This window comes from Talpa europaea (genome assembly GCF_964194135.1).
Source record: "Talpa europaea genome assembly, chromosome: 12".
Classification (NCBI taxonomy): Eukaryota; Metazoa; Chordata; class Mammalia; order Eulipotyphla; family Talpidae; genus Talpa; species Talpa europaea.
In genome coordinates this window covers 63,026,523-63,051,481 of record NC_140079.1, presented here as the reverse complement: position 1 = coordinate 63,051,481, position 24,959 = coordinate 63,026,523, and the positions used below count along the sequence as shown (strand labels likewise).

General features: G+C 32.7%; 1 protein-coding gene across 4 annotated transcripts in view; it reads right to left on the bottom strand.

Annotated features, from left to right (window-relative positions):
* Positions 1-24,959, bottom strand: part of KIFAP3 (kinesin associated protein 3) — a gene marked incomplete at both ends in the record, with an annotated part of 134,458 nt that overhangs the window by 76,894 nt on the left and 32,605 nt on the right. For all 4 annotated transcript variants that reach the window (XM_084250609.1, XM_084250610.1, XM_084250612.1 and 1 more), the window contains 4 exons: positions 365-465; positions 19,586-19,748; positions 22,767-22,945; positions 24,009-24,107. In XM_084250609.1, coding sequence (XP_084106735.1) covers positions 365-465; positions 19,586-19,748; positions 22,767-22,945; positions 24,009-24,107 — 542 coding nt within the window. The remainder of the gene's footprint in view (positions 1-364; positions 466-19,585; positions 19,749-22,766; positions 22,946-24,008; positions 24,108-24,959) is intronic.

The following is a 24,959-nucleotide window of genomic DNA, read 5'->3' as shown; positions in this document are numbered from 1 at the left end:
AATTATGTACATCTATGCAATGAAACATTACACCAATGTTAGAAATAATTTTTGAAGAATGTTCAGTGGCACGGAGAATACTTATGATCTAGTCAGTAAATAAAGTGATATGTAATTACATGCCATGTAACCCTAATATATTGTATTTTTTAACTATGTAGAGGGAAATGTACCAAAATGATAAATGGTTATCTCTAGGTTTATGAGTTTTTCAATTATGTACTATTCAGTACTTTCCTTATTTTCTGTAACAAATTTACATCATCTTAAGAAGATTTATTTTAAGAAAAAGCATATCTGATAAAGATAAGAAAGTAAAAAATATTTTTTGAATGCTTTAAAAAAAAATTTTTAAATGACTTACCTGTGGTATACAGTCAGTGTATGCGAACATTGATTTAAACCGGTCATCCATGCTTATGTGGTAAAGAACACACATTGCTATTTGTTTATAGTTTTCATTGCCTGAGAATAAGAAACCATAGATAGGGTGATTGATTTGTGTATATCAAATATTTGTATACAAAATTTTTAACTACAAATCCTTTTAACCCTAATTTGGAAAATTTTTCAGTTCCTTATTTAATTCCAAAGTTGGAGCATATAATCTATGAAGTAGTATTAATTTTCAAGAGAGAACATCTGTTTTGCAAGGTATATTTTTGAAAAAGTAATCTAAGAAGTAATCATTATTAGTAGTCCACTAAAATACACTGGGTCATTGGTCTCACCACGCTTACTGTTTTATTAAGACATGTAATTAACACACTTCGTAGGCAGTGTTGACATATAAAAAATAATAAACAAAACACCAAATTTAATCCTTTTGAATTGGAAATTGAATAATAATCTAAATGATGAAAAAAGAACAGTTATTTGCAATGTAAAATACATAACTTGTATGTTTATAAAAACTGGTAAAGGATATAAACTAAGCATAGTAGGATTACCTCAGAACTTTTTAGTTAAGACTATTGCTAGCTTTATATACCTTGAGATTGGAAAAGTAAATGGCCTGTGACAGATGTGAAAAATATATGGGACTTTACTATGTTATATAATCCTTCCATCTACTTTCAGATAGACCATATTTTGAGGACATACATGATCTCAAAGTTAGTGACAAAACTAGAGCTAGAAATGTTAAGCTGAAATGTTTTAAAACAATAACCTTTAATAACCTTTAAAACAATAACCTTTCAAGGCCTCCCTGGTGGTGCAGCAGTTGAGCACTGGGCTGCTAAGCTGCCTGCAGCCTCTGCAGCGCTGGTTCGATCCCTGGCCACCTGCGAGGGTCCCACATGGCACGCAGACCTCTCCTGCCATGCCCGCTGCTCCCCTCAGCAGTGTATTTTGTCAGTCTGCCTATTCTGTTCCCTGTTCTGGCTCTGGTGAATTCTCTCACCCTCCTGTGCTTCTGACTGTACCCGGTGCTTGTATAAATAAATAAATAAATCTTAAAAACAAACAAACAAAAAACAAACAAAAAAAAAAACAATAACCTTTCAGAAAATTCTCAGTTAAGAGGATTTTTTTTTTAGATATTTGCAGATAAAATCAAGCATGCAAGCGAATTTAGCTGATAAATATTAAGAAGAGTTTAGTATATTCTAACATGGAGGATAAATTTAGCACATTTATCCTGTGCCCAACACAGCACAAAATTACTAACAAGTGTTTTTTAAACTACTGTTTTATATTCTGATTGAATTTTACCATATCAGATATATCTTTAGAAGGTGGCCAGAATTTCTTAGAAAACATACACCTTGACATAGCACATGGAAATTTCTCAATAAATATATGCTGGTAGACTTTATTTTTAGTATTTAAACAGCAGTACTGTAATTATAATTAACAATGTTATATATTTGAAAGTTGCATGAAATTAATTTTGAAATTTCTCACCATACACAAAAAGTAACTATGTGATATACATCAACTAATCTTACTGTGTTAATCATTTTGCAATATATATGCATGTTAAATCATTATTTGTATATCTTAAACTTACACAATGCTCTATGTCAATGATATCTCAAGAAAGCTGGGTAAAAAGAATAGTGCTCTATGAAAAACATCAGAGGCTGACATTGAAGAAATCTGCTTTTTTTTTTTTTTTTAGTGAAAGACAGAAACTACTGGTTCTATAAGGGTTTCAGATTTGATATAGAAGTGTTTTATGGATTTTCCAGGTGTCTTACAAGTAAAAAAAAAAAAAATACAGTGACCTTCTATTTCTAGCTCTTTGTTTCTCTGTGCCTTATATGTTAGATAAAAATATATCATGTGGTAAGGAAAAACAAAAAGATCTTCAAAACTGTCAAATAAGTATTACCATCCCTATCTTCCAGATGAAGAACCTAAAGATTAGAGAAAAATAAATGCTTGCCAGAGTGCCTTATAAGTGACTCAGCAGGGATTTAATCAAGTTTCTGATTACAAAATCTACATGGATTGTTACCTCTCAGACATTTTTGTATCAAAAGTTGAAACTGTCTTCTAAGTAAGATATTATTACAGGTATAAAAATCTGATATCTGATTGGCACTGGTATCTGATTGGCACTGAAATATGATTGGCACTGAAATATGATAGGATAAAACATATTTTTAAAAACTGAGACTTCTGCATCTTTTAAGTCTATTTCCTATGTTTTGCAATATTAATGAAAAAATGACTCCTTATAATAAAACAAAAGCTATTTCTATGTTTGTCAGATAAATACATACTAGTAAACACTGATCTTTACTAAAAATGTATGAATCCACTAACTCAACCACTTGGAATTTACATGTGCAGGAACAATATTTTACATGAGAAATAGTATTTATTTGAATTTTATGTCTATTTCTCCACAGCATTATAATTTATTGAAAATTTGCAGAATAAAGAATCCAGATCAATTCATTTTAGGTTTATTTCAGTCTTTTTCTACTGTTGAAAAACTTCACTACATAACCTATGGAGAGGAGAGAAGTTCTAAGGATAATGACCATAGACTTAGATAAAGCTAAGATTTGGAGATGAGGCATTTGTAATGATTTTCTTTATGGTTATGAATTTTTCAAAAGGGAGCACAATTGTAAATCTCAGATTTAAACAGTTCTGACTACAAAGTCTGTGTGTGTTTTTTCTTAGTCCTGCTAATAGGCAGTAGTGCACAGGGTGAAATCAATAATGCCATATAAGCAAATTATTTTCATCATTCTTTGGTGGCACAGTACAGAAAGGAGAAGCAGTTACAAGGGACTCTATAGGACCTGGGAGTCTTTAGGAAAAAGGTGAGGAGATGGTAGAAGAGGGAAAGTAAGTAGCTGAAATGGAGAAAGACAAGCAGTTACAGTTATTTAATCAGAGGACCTGTGCCAAATATGGTAGATTGCAATGAATGAAGCTCCTGACAGATAAACTGCATTATCCTGCAAAAAATTTTGGGAACTAGAATTGTAACAGCAGTTTTGAAATACACTTTCACTAATTTAGATAAGAACTGTAATAGAACACTGCTTGATTTTAGGAGAAAAGCAAGGTGCCAGAAACGTGGTCGATAGAACTGGTACACAGTTGTGGTTAAGAGCTCGGGATCTGGAGGCAGACTGCTTGGGTTTAATTTGTGGTTCTGCTACAAACTAGCTGTATGGATTATCAATCAGTATTATTTAAACTCTATGCTTCAGTTTCTTCATCTGTGAAATTGGGACAATAAGTGAACCTATCTCAAACGGTTGTTATGTGAGGATTAGGTGAGAGATATTAGTACTAAGTCTGACAACATAATAAATCAATTCAATAAATATAATTTCTTATATCATTAGTATGTTGACGATAACATTTTTCTGTTTTACCAACAGAAGGGTACTACATGTGCCCCGAGCATACATGATGTCTATGTGTTTTTCTATCCTCATATTAGACGTAAAGTAGGTTTAAAAGGCAGATAAACTTTCTCTGAGATGAGTCAAAGAGGATTCAGAGGTTTATTTTGAACATGTGGCTTTTGAACATGAACCTTTTACCTAGTCACTTTCCTATAAAGCTCTGCTATTCCCAAGGTATGGACTTAGCAAAATGAATTCATATTACAAGACTCTAGTCAGTGACCTATATCTGTTAAGGACTCTTCATTTCTCATTCTCACAGAATAATAAATTTCTTAATAAAAATAGAACTTCAGGGCCTCCCTGGTGGCGCAAGAGGTTAAGACGCAGCCTATGAAGCTATCCACAGCCACTGCAGCATGAGTTCGATCCCTGGCTAGGGAGCTACCCACAGGGCGCAGCAGACCTCTCCTTTCGCCTGCTGCTCCCCTCAGCAGTGTATTTCAGTCAATCTGCCTGTTCTGTTCCCCACTCTGTCTCTGGTGAATCCTCTCCACCCCCCCAACCTCTGGCCTGTACCCCAGTTCTTGTATGCATAAATAAATAAATCTTTAAAAAAATAGAACTTGAGAAGATGACCCTCTCTACCATTACAAACTCACAATGAATCTCTCTTTCTTCTTTTATGCTTCCTTGTCTGTAATGGAACTTAATTTTTAGAATGGGGTGTGGCCATGGAGGATAAGTGCTACCAAGAAGATGAAATAACACAGACAAGTCTGAGAATACTGAAGACAAACTTCACAATTAGCTATGTTACTTCATTCACCTTTAACCAGCATGCCCAAGCAAATAAAACCAAATACTGTATTTTCCCCCCTTGCTCAGGCTGAGCACAACTGAACAAATGTAACTGGAATATGACTAGTGCTATAGTGGAGGTTTTTATTTTCTTTAGAAAAATGTGGAAGAAAGTGATGACATATCCAAGGGACCACAATATTGTACTCAGAGGTCTATCTAACTAAAGTTGCTGATATGTCTACTAGTTTGTGCTTCAGTAAAGGTTCCTTGGAATTCAACCAATTTATTTTACAAATATCTATACAATTTACTTTCCTTTTTTGTTTTTATTTAGAGAATGAACAAAAATATTAACTGACACTTGCCTTCTTACTCAGAAAAAAAGAAATTTTATACATGGTCTTATTACCCATATTACCTTGTTGGTATCTTCTAATTCATGTTATTGTACAAATGACATATTTCTTTTTTCGTGAAGACTGTAATATATAAACCACAAATATCTTATTCACGGATCAAAAATGATTACATAAATGATTAGAAATACATCCTTATAACTTTATGGCATCAAACAGATATCTGAGAGCTACCACAAAAGGACAAAATATTTTAGAACAAAAGTGAAGACCTGGAGTGGAAGATGTCTACAAATAACTTGAATTCATCTCTCAAACACTGCTGCACACAGAAAGTAGAGTCTTTCTTGCAGCCAAAATTTATGATTATGACTTAAAGGCTAATTTGAAGATCAGCAGTAAACAGTCATTATGAGAGATTAAATGGTCCAAGTAAAATTAAGAGCTTATTCTTATTACAAGCTGATAGTCTATCTCATTCATTGGAAGAAAGGATATGAATTCTTATAAATAAATCTCAAGAAAAAAAAGAATTTTTTTTTTACATTCTAAATTAATTTAAGACCAGGGGAGAATGATTTTCCCTTAAGAATTCATGACTAAGAACCATAAACTCCACCTAAACAGCTACTTTTCCTTCACATCCTATAAATCGCAGGCATTTCAAAAGGGCTCCTTTAAGGCTTACAGACATCAATTATTCCCTAAAGGTATCCTATGTAAAAATAGGTTGCCAACAGTCAGTATGCTGGCATAGCACCAAAGGCTCTGTGAATTTTGAGCACAGCAGTGAAAAGAATGAATATTTTGAGAACTAGGTCCTTAATGACTAGAGGTGGATTAGTCAAATCTGTGCAAGTAATAAGGCTAGTATAGAGAAAAATGACCTAGTCATTATTATTCCTTTGGTATTTATGGTAATAAACATGAATCATGATGAACTCACTGGCTATTAAATGCAGAGGTCATAAGTACTTCGATAGGATTTCCACAGGAATTCATCGTTAATTAGCTGGATCATTATTTGCAAGTGTTACTGAATTATCTTAGCAATTGTGCAGTCATTCTCTAAAAAAATTGGTCATTCCCAGCTGAGAGCAGTTAATACCTTAACAAACTGGTCATTAAATTCAGTAACTGATTTTGTGGGAACTATTACACTTATAAACTACATTCAAGAGTTTTTTTCTTCCTTTTTTAAAGATATTTGCAGCTGTAGTTCAGCTGGAGCAGCTGAAGGAGGAAAAAAAAATCAGCTCTCTGGGCTGTTCTCAGTATCGATGTTCTGCCAATTAAAGGGCAAACATGCTGATAGGTTTCGAATTTTAAAATGTCTTCAGTTTTTCATCTCTGAAGTGATTAGCAAAAACACCATTTAGCTACTAATTTTGTAAGACACTTGGGATTTTCCATTCACATTTCAGTCAAGAAGAAATATGGGTTCTGAGCACCAGAACTCAAAGCCAAATTTCCGCTTCTGCAGTAGACCCAGCCCAACACTTTGTAAAATCAGAGTGAGAACACAAGTTATGGGCCACATTATTAGCCAGATTCTCATTCCCTTCTACACTCCATGTCTTCATTCAAAGTACAAAACTCCCTTTGAAGTCATAAAGGCTCCATGAAAAGATAAGAGAAGTGGAAATATAAGCACACCTACATTAGAACAGAGTAGCAATGAGATCACCTAAAGGGTATATGAATATAACAAACTTTAAAATCACGAGTGTCTTTAAAAATTTTATAGTTAGAGCCTTTAAAGCTCTATCAATATAATGAAAATGCCATAGGCAAAAACATCTCTTCAAAGATAATTGCAACCATTATTAAATATATAATACTGACTATATTGAAATATACTAGAAATACACAGAAGTCATACTGGAACATCTTTGCTGCATGCTTCCACATAATTTTTTGTTTAACTTAGTACAGCACATATTGAAGATACATACCCACTGGTTAGACAGACTTAGTTACATCCTGAATTTAAGGATACCAGTTTTTAAGATTGCAACTACATTGGCTAGTCTCCTGTTTTATGTTAGATCTGTTCAGTGACATCCAGTAAAAATTTGAAATGAGTAAATAAGAGTTTTTAACCATGAGTTGAAGAGGAAAAATGAATTTATAAGTTACAATGATCATAATTAAAAGTAGTGTAACAATAATTGTGTAATACAACCATTCATGTATAAATGACTTTTGTGTCCAATTATTTAATTTAAATACTATAAGTAACTAAAGTTGTAAACTTAAATTATGCTAAATAAATGTCATAGTAAGAGGCATTCGCTAAATAAGTATTCTAAAATTCAAGACCTTTGGAGCACTTTCATTCTTTTTTTAGCATGTACAACTGTACATTTTGCTATGTAGCTTATTTTCCAACATGTTTTCAATTGTTTTATTTCCTTGTCTGTTGTATTCTTTTATTACATCCAGAGCATACAACAACTTACTTACAATGCACCCTTACAAAATATGCATATTTGTGGTACAAATGATAAGGACCAAAATAAAGCCCTTAACAATGGCTGCTTTCTAGCCTACAGGTCCAAATCATTGACTTAATGTGCTTTGGTCAGCTTTTACCATCTAGAAATGGAGACACCCCAGGCAATATTCACACAAAGCGTATTGGAACCAGCTGGTGACAGAAGAATCTTAAGAAAAAAGGCTTCTTGATTTAATTGGGAAAACAGGAGGAAGCATAAATTTTACTGCCATTAATAACTTCAAGCAATCTTGATATGATTTTACCTCACCCTGACGGCAGGACATGTGCTTTCTGTTAAAGTGTTTGCCACATCTGACCTCTATTGTTTGCTTACTTGATCAGGTAAGAAAATGTAGGTTTATTTATAGGATAAATGAGGCCTATTAAAATGGAATAACAGTGTGGTAGTCTATGAGGAGCTATGTTCTGAAACGTGTTAAATTCCATTACAGTTTTGTAACAAACAGGTCAAATGAAATTTTTTTTTTTTAATCTTCCTTTGGTTTCATAAGAAACCATCAGAAAGGCAATCTAGTTTAAAAAATGGAAAACACCTTCTAATTTGAAATCATTTAATCTGACAGTTTCCAGATTTTAATAAACAAGTCAGAAAAGGTCACTGATGAAATACTGCTCTCTTTACATAATAAAGACAGCTTTATTTCTTCATTTTATGATGAAAATCCTGTCATATTAGTAATGAAAAAAACAAATTTAACATGGGGGAATTTCAAAGGTGTTCCAAACTTCTTCAATTTTCTTTTAAAGACATATGACAGAATGGTCAAAGAAAATAACCTTCAATTTTTAGGTGATCATAGTTTAGAGCCCAATAGTAACTGCTCTAGCAATCTCTAACAATAAAGGAAATCAGACTTGTCTTAACCGGAAGAAATCAAACATTTGTCACTTAACTCTTGACCTGGTCTGACTCCCTACATGCTGATAAAATCTTTGTAGAGTCTTGGAAAATGCCCTGAAGCCCAGGTTACCTAATGTAATCTAGTTCATAATAATCAGGTGCAATTCTTACTCTCAAATCATTTTGGATTTACTCACAGAATGTAGAAACATTTTTATCAATTTGAAACACCTTAGAATCTAACTTTTCTTCCAGTGAACAGACTAGTCTAACATTACTCTGACAAACTCTAATCCATTTTGAAATTATTCACATGGAACTGTGAAACAGGCATGCAAATGTGCTATTGAATCTAGGAATTCTAATTTTCCTGCCATAACAAACAATATTTGTTTCAGCACAAATCAGCCATGCAAACAAGCATAGATTTACAGCCCTCAAATTTAGAAGAATCAAAAATTTATGTAGATAAGAATTTAGATCAAGATTTCAGTTAATGGATCAAACTTTCATACTAGCAGTGTTCAAGTTATATTATATGTGTATCACTGACCAATGTGGCTCTGGTGAATAAAAGAAAACTTTAAGATGTTTGAGCTTGTTAATTTTTTAGCTAACTTGCACACAGATTCTTTTATATGTTAAAAGGCTTAATATAAGATAAGCACTTTATGAATATTTATTGACTATAATTTTGATCTGCAGCTATTACTAACACTATAAATCCTGAAAAGCTTAGAACATCTCTAGGTAAAACTATTAAGTCCTTAATGTTTTAGGAAGCATTCTCATCTTTTCTCATAAATGAGTAAAAAAAGCAACCCAAGGCAGGGTAATTTGTGATGCATGGTTCAACATTATACGAATTTTTGAATACTTTAAAACAACAAACAGTTTGCTATTCTAGAGCTAAACCTGTTGTTTGATCTATCTGAAAAATACTTCTCAAACTACCTGTGGTAAAGTGCCAGGCTTTGATTTTCCTTCCAAATGTAAAGTATACTAAAAATGTAGACAAAAGATATGCAAGACAGAAGTTGAAAACTGAGATTACATTCAGCAGACATATTTGATCAAATCGCTTTAAGTATATAAATTCTTATATTCAATTTCTAGAATTACTCGTTACAAACCAGTAACAGTTTATATATGTGAACTGGTCTGTGGACCACACTTTGGAGTATCACTGTATCAGAAGCCTCCTGTCCTAAATTTGAAAGTATGTTTGCGTAACAAAACTGTATCAGATAATCTAAATTAAACTAAAGTGCTATTTCAAAGTTTAAAACAATCCTCCTATAACTAGGCCTAAGAAATAATCACAGCTGTGAAGCGAGACTTTTTTTCCTTGCTGTTGGTCTTTTTCATCCATCAACCAGTAGTCCCCTCATACCCTTCCTATTCTTCAGCATAACTACCATTTGAAAAGGGTTTTCCAATCAGGAAATAAGTATGTATTTATTCCTTCTACTTATTTGCACAACAATCCTATGAGATACTTTCTATTTTTATTCTTATTTGCTAAATAAGACAAGAGGCTCCACTGACTTACCTGAAGTTGCTCAGCTAATAGAATGAAGGGAAATCAAAGACTTGAGCTTAGCTCTTTTGATATTTTCCTCTCATACACTAACCCATCCACCACACACCAAATACTGAGAATCTACAATGTACGAGGCATTGTTCCAGGCACTTGGAATACACAGTGAATAAAATTGATATAACTCCATATTTTCATGGAATTCTACAGTCTCTGGGACCTGGGGGGCAGAAGGGAGGGCAGATGTGACGTTGAGTGGATGCTGCAGACAATAAACAAGAAAATTAGACAAAAGATTATTATTATTATGCAGCTATTAAGTGCAATAAAGGGAAAGAGAAGAAAGCATCATGAACCAGAGACTGAAATTTTAATGGGGTAACTGGAAAGCAAAGCAGAGGAGGGAGAGAATGAACCATGCCAAAAACTAAGAAAGGACATTATAGGTAGAAGAAATAGGAAGTACAAAGGTCCTGAGGCAAGATTATGCCTGTTGGTTTCAAGGAACAGCGAGGCCAAGTGCCTTAGCAGAAAAAAACAAAAGAGAATAGTAAGAGATACATATGCACACCTCGTTTTATTGCTCTCTGATTTACTGTGCTTCACATAATGTTTTTAACAAACTGAAGTTTTGTGGCAGCATTGTGTTGAGCAAGTCTATGGGGTAACATTTTTCCAACAGCATGTGCTCACTTTGTGTCTCTGTGTCATAGTTTTATAAGTCTTACAATAGTGCAAACTTTTTCATTGTTACTATATCTGTGATCAGTGATCTTTGATATTAGTATTATAATTGCTTTGGAGCACCATGAATTGCATCCATATAAAAGAGTAAACCTAATCAATAAATGTATGTGTTCTCACTGCTCCACAGATAATTATCTTCAGTTTATGAAAGCTGAGAGCAATAAGGAAACTGCAGAGGAAAAATTTGAAGCTAGCAGGGGTTGGTTCATGAGGTTTAAGGAAAGACATCATCTCTATAACATAAAAGTATGAAGTGAAGTAGTGAGCACTGATATAGAAGCTGTAGCAAATTATCCAGAAGATCTAGCTAAGATCCTTGATGAAGGTAGCTACACTAAACAACAGATTTTCAGTGTAGATAAAATAATTTTGGAAGAAGATGCCATTTAGGACTTTCATATCCAAAGAAGTCAATGAGTGGCTTCAAAATACAAGCTGACTCTTGTTAGGGGTTTATGCCATTGGTGACTTCAAGTTTAAGCCATTGCTCATTTACTATCCTGAAAATCCTAAGATCCTTAAGAATTATGCTAAATGCACTCTACCTGTGCTCTGTATATGGAATATAAAGCCTGGATGATAGCACATCTGTTTGCAATATGGCTTACTGAATATTTTAAGCCCACTTTTCAGATTTATTGCTCAGAAAAAAATGTTTCTTTCAAAGTATTATTGCCCATTGATAATGCACCTGGTCACTCAAGAGCTCTATTGGAGATGTACAAAGAGATTAATGTTTTCATGCCTGCTAATACAGCATCTATCCTGCAGCCCATGAATGAATCAAGAAGTAATTTTAACTTTCAAGTCTTATTATTTAAGAAACACATTTGTAAGGCTACAGCTGCTATAGGCAGTAATTCCTCTCATAGATCTGGGAAAAGTAAATTGAAAACCTTCTAGAAAGGATTCACCATTCTAAATGCCATTAAGAACACTTGTGATTTGAAAGTTGCAGATCAAGATGGCAATAGGATTCCTTGCTTCATTCTCGAGGTTCATCTAACAGTTATACAAAGGGACATTCCACCCAGAGAGTACCATATTTTGGAGCAAAACTGGAATACTCCTTGAACATCAGAATCAACACAGATGTGAAAGAGAAGAGAGTCACATTTCATTGAACAGGTGGGTGGAGAAAAATGCCAAGAGGCAGTCTAGGGAGGGAGATAAAAATGGCAGTGTTGTCAGCTCAACCAGGAACACTATGGAGAGGACAGCTAAATAGTGTCAAGGCACACATCCCTAACAAAGGAGAAATACATGCAGAAGAACTGGGTTGCTTCTCATAGACTGAGTCTATGTAAAAAGGAAGAGAGTGCACTGGATTCTACTTCCCCCACAATGATACTGACTTCATGCAGTGAACTGACAGAGCACAGACTGCAGAGTCTCAGATATAAGACTCCAGAGAGGAGGGATATTAGCAGTTTCACAAATATAAGCCAGACCCACACCCATTCATCCAAATTTGTTCTAGTGTCTGGGCACTCCAGGCCTGTACCCTTACCCTTGACAAAGCAACTGCAGTACCCACAGAAGTCAGCAAAGGCCACGAAAACTAAAATCAAATGAAATAAAGTCACACCACCACCTATAGGAAAAATAGTTCAAGTTTCTAAGTTACTACTATAGACTTTTTTTTTTTATTTACAATAAGGAAATCTAAAGCAGCATAATGGACAGACCAAAATAAAACAAAACAAAAAACACAACACATGGCATTTTGAGACCTCAAGGGAACATGACATCTCAGGAGAGAACAACTCTCCAGATTGCAAACATAAAAAGAGGGAAGATTTATCTCCCTATCAGATAGGGATTTCCAAATTGATATAACAGAAAAAATCAAAGAGATAGAAGAAACCACAGAAGCTCAAATCAAAGCCATATAAGAACTAGAAAAGCTAATCAGATATACAGCAAAATTCAGTAAACAAATAATCTGAGATAAAATTAATGAACTGAATCTTTGAAGAAAACAATAGGTTCAGCATTAATGGTACTCAATAGATGAGATTAAAAAAGTTAAAGAAAGTTATGGATGCAGACTAAAGGACTGAATCAGTGACTTTGAAGATAGTAATGCACAAAGGAATGAGGTGAAAAAAGAAAGAGAAATATAAAGTAAAATAGAATAAAATGAAGGTACACTTTGAGAACTATCTCATCCCATTAGGAAAGACAACAGATAATAAGTGTCCCAAAAGGGAAGGTGGGAAGAGCTGAGAATTTAATCTAAGAAACAACAGAGGACAGAGGAAAACTTCCAAAATCTGGGGAAAGAACTAAATATACAAGTCTGTGAGGCTAAAAGAACACCTGAATACTAAATAGAGTAAGATCTATACCAAGACAAGTAATGGCTAAACTAATGAGAGTTTAAGATGACAAAATGGATGGGGGAGGCAAAAAATAGATCAACATCTATAATAGTGGGAGAGAAGACAGTACAGACACAGATGCAGGTAGAAGGGTAATTGTGGCAATAGGGGGTCATGCGAGTTCTTATCTCACTGCTTCTACTTTGTCAGTGAAACAATGAAAGGCTGAGTGAGGGATAAAAATGAGGTGTTGGATTTATAAAGAGAAAGTAGAGGAATGAAATTCTCCCCTAGGAGAATGGAAGAAGGAAAATGTAGTATGATTGCTAGGCAGCATTAAATATCTAGTATTAGATAAATAGCTAGAATTGAACAAATGCTGCTGTTTCTTAGTGCTTAGCGTCTTTGAGCTGTTCCTCCTATATTAAGTCATATGTCCCCTACTCTCTTTACAACATACCAAAGAAATTATTAAAAATGATTCTATAATGTGAGTGGTTGAAGATTGAAATTTCCAAAGGGTGAGGGAAGAAATTTAACTAAATGTCTAACCAGAAGAAGTGTTGAGAAAAAGAACTTTCTTACACTGTTGGTGGGAATGTAGATTGGTCCAGACACTATGGAAAGCTGCGTGGAGGTTTCTCAAAACACTCAAAATGGATCTGCCATATGACCTAGAAATTCTACTCCTAAGAATCTACCCAAAGGACACAAAAGCACTAATTTGAAAGGAAATCTGCACTCCTATGTTTACTGCAGCACTATTTGTAATAGCTAAGATATGGAAACAACCTAAATGCCCCAAGACAGATGAATGGATCAAGAAGATGTGATATATATACTACTCAGCTACTAAAAAAAAAAAAAAAAAAAAAAAAAAAAAACCAAAAAAGAACTCATGCTATTTGCGGCAACTTTGTAGCTGGAAAAGATTATGCTAAGTGAAGTAAGCCAGAAGGAGAAAGATAAATACTGAATGGTTTCACTTATATGTGGACTATAGAGAAAGCTAAGGGTCAGACAAAGACAAACCTTAAAAGCTGACTACAGAACTGAGACATCTAGGGGGGGAGGCAGATGGTGAGTTTAGGGTAGGGAAGAGCACAGAGACTATGGTGATGGAAAAATATGGTGACCACACCTGAGGGGACAAATCCTATATTGTCAAAAATGAATAAGGATGTAAGAAAATTAAAAATTTTTAAAATAGTATAGCAATATCATTCACAAAGGAAAAATAAAAGCAATGAAAATAAACTCAAAACTGCCCAAGAATTTCACCCAATTAAATCTATCCGTTTTTTTTTAAAGTGTGAATTCTATAACATGTTGCTATTATGTGACATTTCAGCTTTTATGCAATGAATGAATGTCATGATGAACTAGGCTTACCAAAGAATACATCTTAATTGAGTATTTATGTTTGCTTCTGAGTTAACATCCTCCTCAAGCACATTTCACATTAGCTTGTGAACTATCTAAGCCTAAGCAACTGAAAGGTACAAAATATTATTTTCCTGGTGCATCAGACAAAAATCTAAGAAAATCTGGCTTTTCAGTTGAAACTGTTGAAACACTATCAGCACATTCTCCAGGGAACTAAAGAATACACTATGACAAGGAATTTCCATACAATCTCCCAACCCAAGATCTTCTGACATAAAGAAATACTCTTGAGACACATCAAGGTCAAATGGCTTAAGGATTTGTGATAGAATACATTTTTTAATGATCAGATTCTTACATGAGCCAAAAAAAAAATCTTCAAATATTTTTAGAAAGTTAACTCAATATCATTAAAAAAACCCTGAATAGTCTAGCAAATAGGTAAGTAAAGCCAAGTTTTATAGGTATAACTAACATGCTTATAATCACATTTTCTGAAACCATTGGCTATAATAGGTCTCCCACATCTTATGCTTAGTAATTCTGTTACTAGGCATAAGATAGCATATGTTGAATACAGGGATAAAAAGAATTAAAAAGAGATATAATTGACACTGAATTTAGCAGACTTAAATTTAGAAATCTTAGTAAAATAACATAAAAAATGAATGTTTCATTGTATTTCAGGAAAAATAACAAATAAGCTTGGTGGTATATAAGGAATGTTTAGATATTAGGTTTTCCATGGAACCAAATAAAAATTTTAAAACATTTTGAGGGATCTCTATGACTAGGAAAAGATAAAAACTATCCAAAGAAATAAATTGCAGATTAAATGGAGAATGAAAATTTTAAATGATTTATAATTTTTTAATAATGCCTTTATGCATCTCCGATAGCAAAGGAAAAAGCTAAATTTAAAATTCCTGAATAAGATTTTTCACATGATAAAACAATCTTACAACAATTTTTGATTCTATTGAATTCGGCTCTATTGGTTCACTCACAGTGCCACACATGGCAAAAAAACTGTTTAATACAACTTTTCCTCTGGCTTTAATAATATTCAAGTCATAAAACCTTACTCAATTATATATAATATATAAACATAAAAGGTATATAAATATATAAAATATATAATAAATACATACTATATATGTGTACATTTCAGCTATTTGTGAATTCTCACAACAGCAGGGGTCGCAATATACTAGTTAAATGTTTCAGAATATATGAAAAGGGAATTAAATGTTCATATAGCACAGCTTTATTAGAGCCTGAAAGATTCATAATTCATTGTAATCTAGTTAAAATAGTACATTCTTAAGGATAAAAAGATTTTTCAGTTATAGGTTCCTCAAATAATAATAAAGAAAACCTACTTAAAATGTGATAGCACTTGAAACAGTAGAAACAGCATCCTTAAAAATCACTTCTGAAAAGTTCTACCACATGTACATTCCTACAGAAGTACTTTTCATTTCTGCACCTTTTTGAAAAAAAAATAAGTAATTCTTTAATTCAGAGTAATCTATAAACTTGAACATAAAAAATTAATTAATTTATAATGAAAACAGCAAACTAATCATTCATGTGCTACTGCATGGTTTTTTAATTTGTTCTCCATGACTACAGTGAAGAAAATGCTCCTTCAAATAATTTAAATAGCCAACTTACAGAAGTTTTCACTTAAAATTTTTCAATTCCATATTATCATTCCAAGTATTTACTAAAGAATAACCTAGAATAACAATTACCTACTGTTTCATACATTAAAAATCCAGCAGATACAATTTCTGATAGTTTAAAGGGAAAAAAGTCTAATCAATCAGGGTCCCTACCTGTCAATGTTTTCCAACTGAAAATCAAATTAATCAGAAGATATAAAAATCAATTATTATGCTACAGTTGGAATTTTAAAATAGAAATAATGAATTTACAAAGAATTGATACTACTACTTTGTGGACAATTAAGAAATATGTTAAGCAGAATGTATAGTATATATTATAAATAAAAGTAATACATACTAATATACACAAAAAGGTAACACACACTAATACATAATATGGATATGCAACATTACATGACACATATACATGTGAGTACAGGATTATAATGTAAATCTGTAGTATGTCCTACTACAGATTGGGGTAAAAATGCTTGAAAGTCACTGTTTTAGATGAATTATTTCCTATCCATTAAAGTAAGACCAATGCCCCCTATAATATTTCCTTACTAAAATTTCTTTATAATTGTAGTAGACAACAATATTAAATAATTACTGAATTACTCAATTGAGAATCTTATTGTGTTGGAGTTTATGATTTAATTTTTCACACAAGCAACACAGACATTGACAAAAAGATAATGATTTTAGAAATCATTTATAACCTAAGTGAAATTTCTTGAAAATAGCAGAAAGCACAATCAAAGTAGATTTCTACACAGTTAAAACAAGTGTTACAACATCCATGCAATAAAGCTTAAAGAATGTTAATAAGACGAGAAGCCTTAAGGCATTCACTGGAATTCATTTTTTAAAAAATATACACTTCAAGTAAGTTCAGTTGTCAGTTTCCAAGACCACAGGAGAATAGAAATATATCATTAAAGGAGAAGAAAATTGCTGCTATAGAATTGCTGCTAGTGCAGAAGAAATGAGAAGTGACAGTCAAGGACAAGAAGGGAAAACAGAAAAACTATATACAAAAATTAAAAATAAATATTATTTTGGAGTCACTTAGCAGAGACAATACTTGAGCATAGTAAATATATTTACAGTCCTATGAAATAATTTATCTTCAGAATGACAAATTAATGATAATAGAAACATAAATAGATAATACCCATATAACACTTGAACCTACAATCTCTTGTTCCACATTCCAGGATTTCAACCACTACACTAGACTGTTTCTCAACAACTAAAAATTTTTAAATTATACTCATATATTTAAAGCAAATTTAAGAGAATACCCAAAAGCAATAAAATTTTAAAAGACTGATATAAAATGATTAAACACTCTTACTGGTATAAGTCTAGAAAAATTTTCAAAAAGACCTCTTTAATGGAGAGCCATCTATTGTTTGTGTTCTGTTATTTCACACAATTTCCTAGTACTTACTTCCTTATCTCACTTAATGCTTTCCTATCAACATGTGCCATTATTATCTACATATCAGAAATGGGAAAACTGATATACAGGTGAATAATTCGCAAGTATCACATAGCTAGTAGTGGAGAAACCAATAATTAAGTCGAGGAATCTAATTTCAGAATTTTGGCTTTTAGTCGATGTATTCTGTACAACTACAGTTGCTAGATTTCCTATATACAGTAGTATTTGCTATACAGTATCATGTTATGCTTAATCTTCACATACCAAAAATCTCACCTAATGTTTGATACTTAAACACATAATAAACAAATAAATTCAAAGTCCATCAATTTTAAAGTTTCCTCTTGTTCTCTTAATAAATGTTTGTATTATTTTGGTTCTCCAAAAGCAATTTTTGAAAGATACTCAATAAGGTATTTTCTAAAATGTCAATAAAAGTCCTGTTCAATATTTATAGTCTGGCCAAAGGACCAAATATTCCTGGACTGACCAATAAACTAAAGGTTTTTCTATTTTGAGAAAAGAATTAACTTTCCTTAGGAACTTATTTTGAAGGATGCAGGAGAACTGGATTTTTAAATTATAGTTCTATCAAGTTTATTTAATCAGATAATAGTTAATAAATCAAACTTTGGAAGCAGATAAACCTGAGTTTGAATATGAGCTCTACCTTTTATCAACTTGTATAATTCCAAGTAAAGATCTTAAATGGGGATTCAACAAGGTAATGTGCATAACACAATGACTCAAAGAGTAAACATCCAATAAATGTTAACTAATATGATGAGATTGGATTCATAGATATTTGATAGTTAAGAATAAACTTAACTATAAATCATTTCACACCAAACCTATACCTCTTAATCCAACAGTGTTATAAACCAGTGTTACCTCAATTAACAAACAAATCATTCCACTACTATTCAACTACTATTGGTAAGTGTTGAAAATTATTGAATATATGGAGAAATCTACAAAAAAAGAATCAAACTGCAGCACTGAAACAAAATAACACAGTAAGAATTTGCTTTCTGGTTAAAAAGGCAATGGTATTGCAGGTAGAGGAAAAAAGCAGATAGTCAGGTATTGAGGCATAAAGGAGCTTGTTTAGGGAACAGTAAGGAGTCCAGAATGGACATAATATAAAGCATACACTGTTGGCAGATGGCTGTAAGAACAGACATTGAAAAGGGGTTTAATTTTATTATGTTAATTAAAGTAGTGCTGGTTTACAACACTGTATGTGTTTTAAGAGGTTAGGTTCTCACCTCTTCAAATGTATTTTACCACAACATGTCCGTAATTTACTAAGAAGCATTACATATAAGAAGCATCATGAACTGAGAAGAATTAACTCGTGAATCTCCCCTTGCTATACAGATTATCTTGGTAACAGCTTAAAGAAAATAAGTATAAGCAGAATCCTTCAATACAATATTTTCTAATTAATGCTATATAAAAAGTGTTTCTTTAAACTTAATGACAGAAAGTTTATGAACTTATGTATTTGTAAGCAGTATTTAAAAACTATGGTAGTAGCTGGGCCTCACTGGTGGCTATTGCTAGTCACTGTCGCCAGCCACTGACTCATGAATTCGATCCTAGGCAGATTTCTCCTGTCTGGCTCACTGCTCCCCTCAGCGGTGTTTTTTAATAGAATCGCCTGTTTTTCTCCCCACTCCGTCTCTGGTGAATCCTCTCACCCCACCCTCCACACCTCTGGCCTATACCCCAGTTCTTGTATGCATAAATAAATAAAAATCTTTAAAAAAATTATAAAAAGTATGGCAGCATAAGAACTTATATGATAATCTACTTTTTAAAAAAATGCTGAAGAGAAAATATTTTTTCCTTCTTACTTCCCACGTAGCACTTATAAACTTTTACCTTGGTTCAGTAAGGGTAAATGAAGAGTTAAAAGTTTCTAGTCCCTTTCATTCCATATAGCACCATGAAAATTCTGGCACAGGTCATTTTTCATTCATTCTGCTTCATTTTATTATTTAGTTCCCAAAGAACATATATAGAATGCTTCTGTTCAGCAGATTTTTCAACACAGAGCTCAATTTTTCAATAATGTTGGAAATGTTCAAGCAACACTATCATTAATTTTTAAAAATCATACCTAGGAGTGCAGTGAGTTTGGGAAGTAGTCCAACTTGTACCATTTTATTCCTCAGTCCTGTGTCAAAAGACAGATTTAGTAAAAGTCGGAGGGTGATATTCAACAGATCTTCATGTTCACAAGGTATCATTTTTACCAGTTTTTCAACAATATCCATTTCCACCTATGTAAATGGATAAGAAATATGAAATGAGGTCTGTTATATAAGCCCAACATGATTACCAATAATTATTTTTTCATTGTAGCTTTATCCTTATGAAATTTATTTTAAAGAAATTATATATTTCTATAATCTCATTTTAATACATAAACTCTGAAATCAAACATTGCTGGAGAAATATATTAATTCCCTTATCATTCCTCTCTTCCATCACTTAATAGCATCAATTGGAAGATAAATTAAATTATGTCCTTGATAACACACTAACACCAGTTACTAAGTGCCAGGCCCTCTGCTAAATCCAACAAGATCTCATCTTGGTCTTCAAAATTTCACTGTCTAAAAGGAGCAGACAAATAAAATAAATACTTAAAATGCACTGTGACAAAAATGGAATATGCCAAGTGCTCTGGAAGCAACAGGGAGGAAACTACTAAACTACCTTGAAAAACAGGAAAGATTTCAAGTTAGGGACAAAGGTTTTTAAAAAATGAGTAAGAATTTTCTCTGTAGTTAAGGAAGGGAACGACAATCCAGGTAGAAGAAAAAGCCAGTGGACAGGACCTCATACTTAAAAGAGAACTTTCCTGGGCACTGCAAGTGCTTTGGTATGGCCAAAGTATAAATAATGTATGTCAAGCAGTGCTAGCAGCTTATTAAACACAGATATTAGATAGATCATAAAAAGTTTTCAATGCTCTGTTGAGAAGTTTAATATTATTCTATAAGGCAACTGAGTGATCTGAGCTTAGTTTAGAGGGTAATATTTTTAGAATTACAAAGCTATATATGTACAGAAACAAAGATACAAGTAAATGATAAGGAGCATTGTATAGGGCAGATTGGAATGGGTAGAGGTTGAGGGCAAACACTAAAGGACACATTGCATTAACAGATAAGATGATTAGCGTCTTACTCAAGAAAAAGGCAAAGATGCTGAAGAGGAAAGAAAAACTTGAGAGTTTAAACAGTAATATCAAAGCATTTGAAAGAGAAGTGAAGTAGCCTTTCAGATGACTTCCAGGTTTTTGTTTTGGTAAGTGTTTTGAGTACCTAAGACTGTCACCAGGTTCAGAAACTTGTTAGGAGGATTCACAAGAATCAGCATATAGTCATATTCATGAATATGATTTATTAAAATGAAAGAATGCAAAATAAAAACAAAAAGGGGAAAAGCCACATGGAGGCATAATCCAGAGGAAACTAGGTGTAAACTTCCTAGAATCCCCTCCTCAGAGTCACGTAGGACATGATCCAGCATTAAACTGAGACTAAGAGGCAATACTCTTTTTTGGGGGGATGTGAGGTAATTGGTTACACAGGAACCCTCTACCTAGAACAAATCAAAAATCCAGACTCCAGAAGGAAAGTGGGTGCTTAGCATAAATCACATTCCTTGTGTAGTTTAGACACACTGAGTGGCACTTATCAGTTAGGGAACAATAAGAGCACTCCTGAAATTCAAGTTCCCCAACACCAGACAAGAGTGAACCTTCTAAGAAGGCCTATCTCAAAAAAGAGAAAAGTGTTAGGTGCCCTTCTGCAGTCAGTAATGTGAATGTAACACCATACTAGGATCTATAAATTAAAAACATATCTAAAACAAGGAAGGCAAAAAATTATTTTAATTTTTGTCATGTTTATTTGATATGATAGTAAGTAGACATTTGGAAAAATGAGGAGAGAAGTTGTGCTATGAGTAATAATTGAAACTCTAGGATTGGGGTCAGCAAATAAAGGCTAATGGACATAACCTGGCATGCCATCTGTTTTCATAAACCCAAAAGCTAAAAATGTTTTTCTGACATTTACATTTTTAAATGGGTGAAAAAATGAAATGAAGAAAAGCATTCCATGACACATGAAAATTACATGAAATTCTAACTTCAGTTTCTAAAAATAAACTTTTGTTAGAACATAGCCATTCTCATTTGTTTAAACTGTCTATGGCTGCTATCATGCTACAACAACAGAGTTGAGTAGCTGCAAAAGAAATCTATGACCTGGGAGGTCTAAAAATATTGACTAGTTTGCCATTTACAAAAAACTTTGTTGACTCCTACTTTAGAAAACCGAAATTGCTTCAAGAGAGCTAAACAATCAGAGAGGGCAGAACTTACTTGGTAAACCCTCTATTCACATTTCTTAACATCAATCAGATAAATCTTGTATATAAAAACATGTCTTTTAGTTACATAGCAATGGCTAACAGGAGAGAAATTCTACATAATTCCATTTTGAGCACTAACAAAGAGTTATGAATAATTTGATTGTTTTTCTTTTATTATAGCTCTAAACTATTTTTATTTTTTAAATTAATTAATTAATGTTCTTATGTCTCTGTTCATTTGTGTATAGTAATTGGTTTCTCCCCTCAGGAGCAGTCCCTATAGTTTTCCCACCACCACATCACCCATGATTCATCACCAAAGGCCCTTTTGCTCTTTCCTCCCCTTAAAGGCATTTATTTATATTATGCTTTACATCTTTATTGTAATTTTTCACCTCATAAAGATAACATTAATAATTTAGCCCTGGATATGCCTGTTTTCTTTCATTTCATGACAGTGATTACACCTAAAATATTTATAAATGCTAAATCAATAATGTTTTCCTTCCGATTTTCACACTCTGTGACTATCCTACAGTCCTAGCTAAAGCTCTTCATTTGAGAATACAAATCCACCTTCAGACTTCAAATTTTTATTCTCCTATTCTCCTAGTTTAGTTTTCTAAGCAAGCTGTGTTCATCATTCATTAACCTCCTACAATTTCCAGAGACCAGTCCATATTTATCATGTTTACAAAGAAAAGTACTTCTATCACTAGCTTCAATGATCACAGTTAATTTTTTTCCATTGTTGTTTATTCATCAAATATATTTCTTAGTAAAAATCATCTAAGTGAGTTGTTATTATAAAATCTTCATTTAGATCTCATTAGGGAGAGAATATATTTACATTTTTATCAAAATATTGTAATTTGAAAAAGGCAAACATAGACTGTTTAAATTTAAGTTACCATATCATTCTTATTCTCCATAAAAATACTGAGTTTCTTCAAGAATGACACAACTAGAATAAGCAGTTCAAAATTATCCCGATCAAGAGCTTTCACCAGCATGTGAACTATGTTCTTATTCCTCATCTTCAGTTCTGTACGAGTATCCTCAGCAAGATTCAGAAGCAAATAAAGAGCAACTAGAAAGGTAAAATAGATGGGAGTTAAATGACTGGTATATTGAATCAACAATTTAATAAATCATTTTTCTCACCAAAGTAACAAGTAGTTCTAAAAAGATAATATATTATTTTGAAATTATATAATTATGAATTAAAAAACATTTCCACTGCTGATATATACTTAACATAAAACACATACATATATGCAATATAGTTTATTATATAAAAAGGGAGAAATATTATATATACATATTCAGAAAAAAACAAACACTGTATGATCTCACATATTATGTGGAAGGTAAAAGTGCTGAACTCACAGAAAGAAATAAATTGATGGTTACCAGGGGCAAAGGGGTGGAGGAAATAGGTAGCTAGACATTGGTCAAAGAGTAAAACTTTTGTCACAAAATAAATAAGTTCTGGGAGTATGAGTCTAATGTATAGCATGGGAATTATACTTAAGAATGCTTCATACAAAACTTAAACATAGCTACAAGAGATCTAAAATGCTATCACCATAGCAAGAACAACATCATCATCATCATCGTGCTAATTATGAGATGAAGGATGTGTTAACTAACTTTACTGTGGTAAACATTTTGGAATATACAGTGAATCCGATCATCACATTGTATACCTTAACCCTATACAATGTTATATTTCAATTATATCTCAATAAAGTTGAGGGAAAATCAATAACCAAATTAACAAATCAGGAACTGAACACACTTAATGTCCCACATCATTCTCCCTCGACTACATAAGATTTTCCATCTTACAAAATGACTGTGAAACTAGACTAGTGAACTTTTACATCTCTCAATAAGCCTAAGAAAAGACTATTTTTAGTAAGTAAACTACAAATCTAATACATTTAATAGCTGAATAGAACCTTTTGATGTAAAAACAATGGAGTGAAATTTAAAACATTACCCATGCTAAAGACAGAAAGTTTTTAGCATATTAAAATTTATGGAAATTTCAATTATTCTGGAATTAGCTTTACAGATATGACAAGAATGGAACAAAATAGATTTAGAGTAAGCACTTGGTGTTTTTCTCATTACTTAGGAATTCATACCTCGTAAAAGTTGTTCCTGTTTTACCACAAGCCCCTGGTACTTTTTGAAAGTTTTTTCATAATCTTTTCTCAAGGTTTGGTTTTCAGGGTCTTCATCAAGTAAACAGTATAAGTTAAGGATCATTCATACTCATTGAAGAAAAGAAAACCTACTGAAAAATACTATGAAGAATAGAACTATTAAATTTTATATACATAACTGTTATAACCGGGCTCTTAAGTAGGGTTCACAGATATGCTTGGAGTCCTTGGATGAACATATGTTTAGGCTTCACAAATACTAGAATATCCAGCAATTATAAAAATGTTTTATGTATGTGCATGAGTCTTTAACTTTGAACAAATTATCAAATGGGTCCACAAACGAAAAAGGTCACTCCCTTAAAGAGTAATTTAGTTAATAATGCTGAATTCCACTTCAGAGAGATGCCCACAATATTCAAAGCATCTAGGTTTGAGCTAAAACTTTTCAGTCCCTTCTTTAGACTAGGTGTCAAGAAAGAAATATTGCAAAGTTAAGGATAAGTTTTAAAATTATGGCGTATTGCCTCTGGACACCTGCAGAAATAATCAGTTACTTCAGTTTGACTTCAGGACCCCAGGCACTTAAAAACAGCCCCTTTGTTGAATACTACTTGTATAAAAACATGAGGAAACTTGAGACAATAAAATAATTATATTTTAGGAGAAACAACCAGAATTCTTATCAATTACTTCCATAGTCCTTCAATTATCATGGACTCTGAGACCCATTTTTCACATATCTTAACATCTCCAAGATTTGGATGTGTTTTATAGTCCTTGCCTAACTGGAAGAATATTTTCTTTTCTTACCTTACAATTAGTGGTGTCAGATATTTGCAGGACTTCAACACATACTGAAATATAAATTCATGTCATAAACAAGTACAAAGTGTACATTACTGATTGTTAAAAAGTCCTATTAGTGGT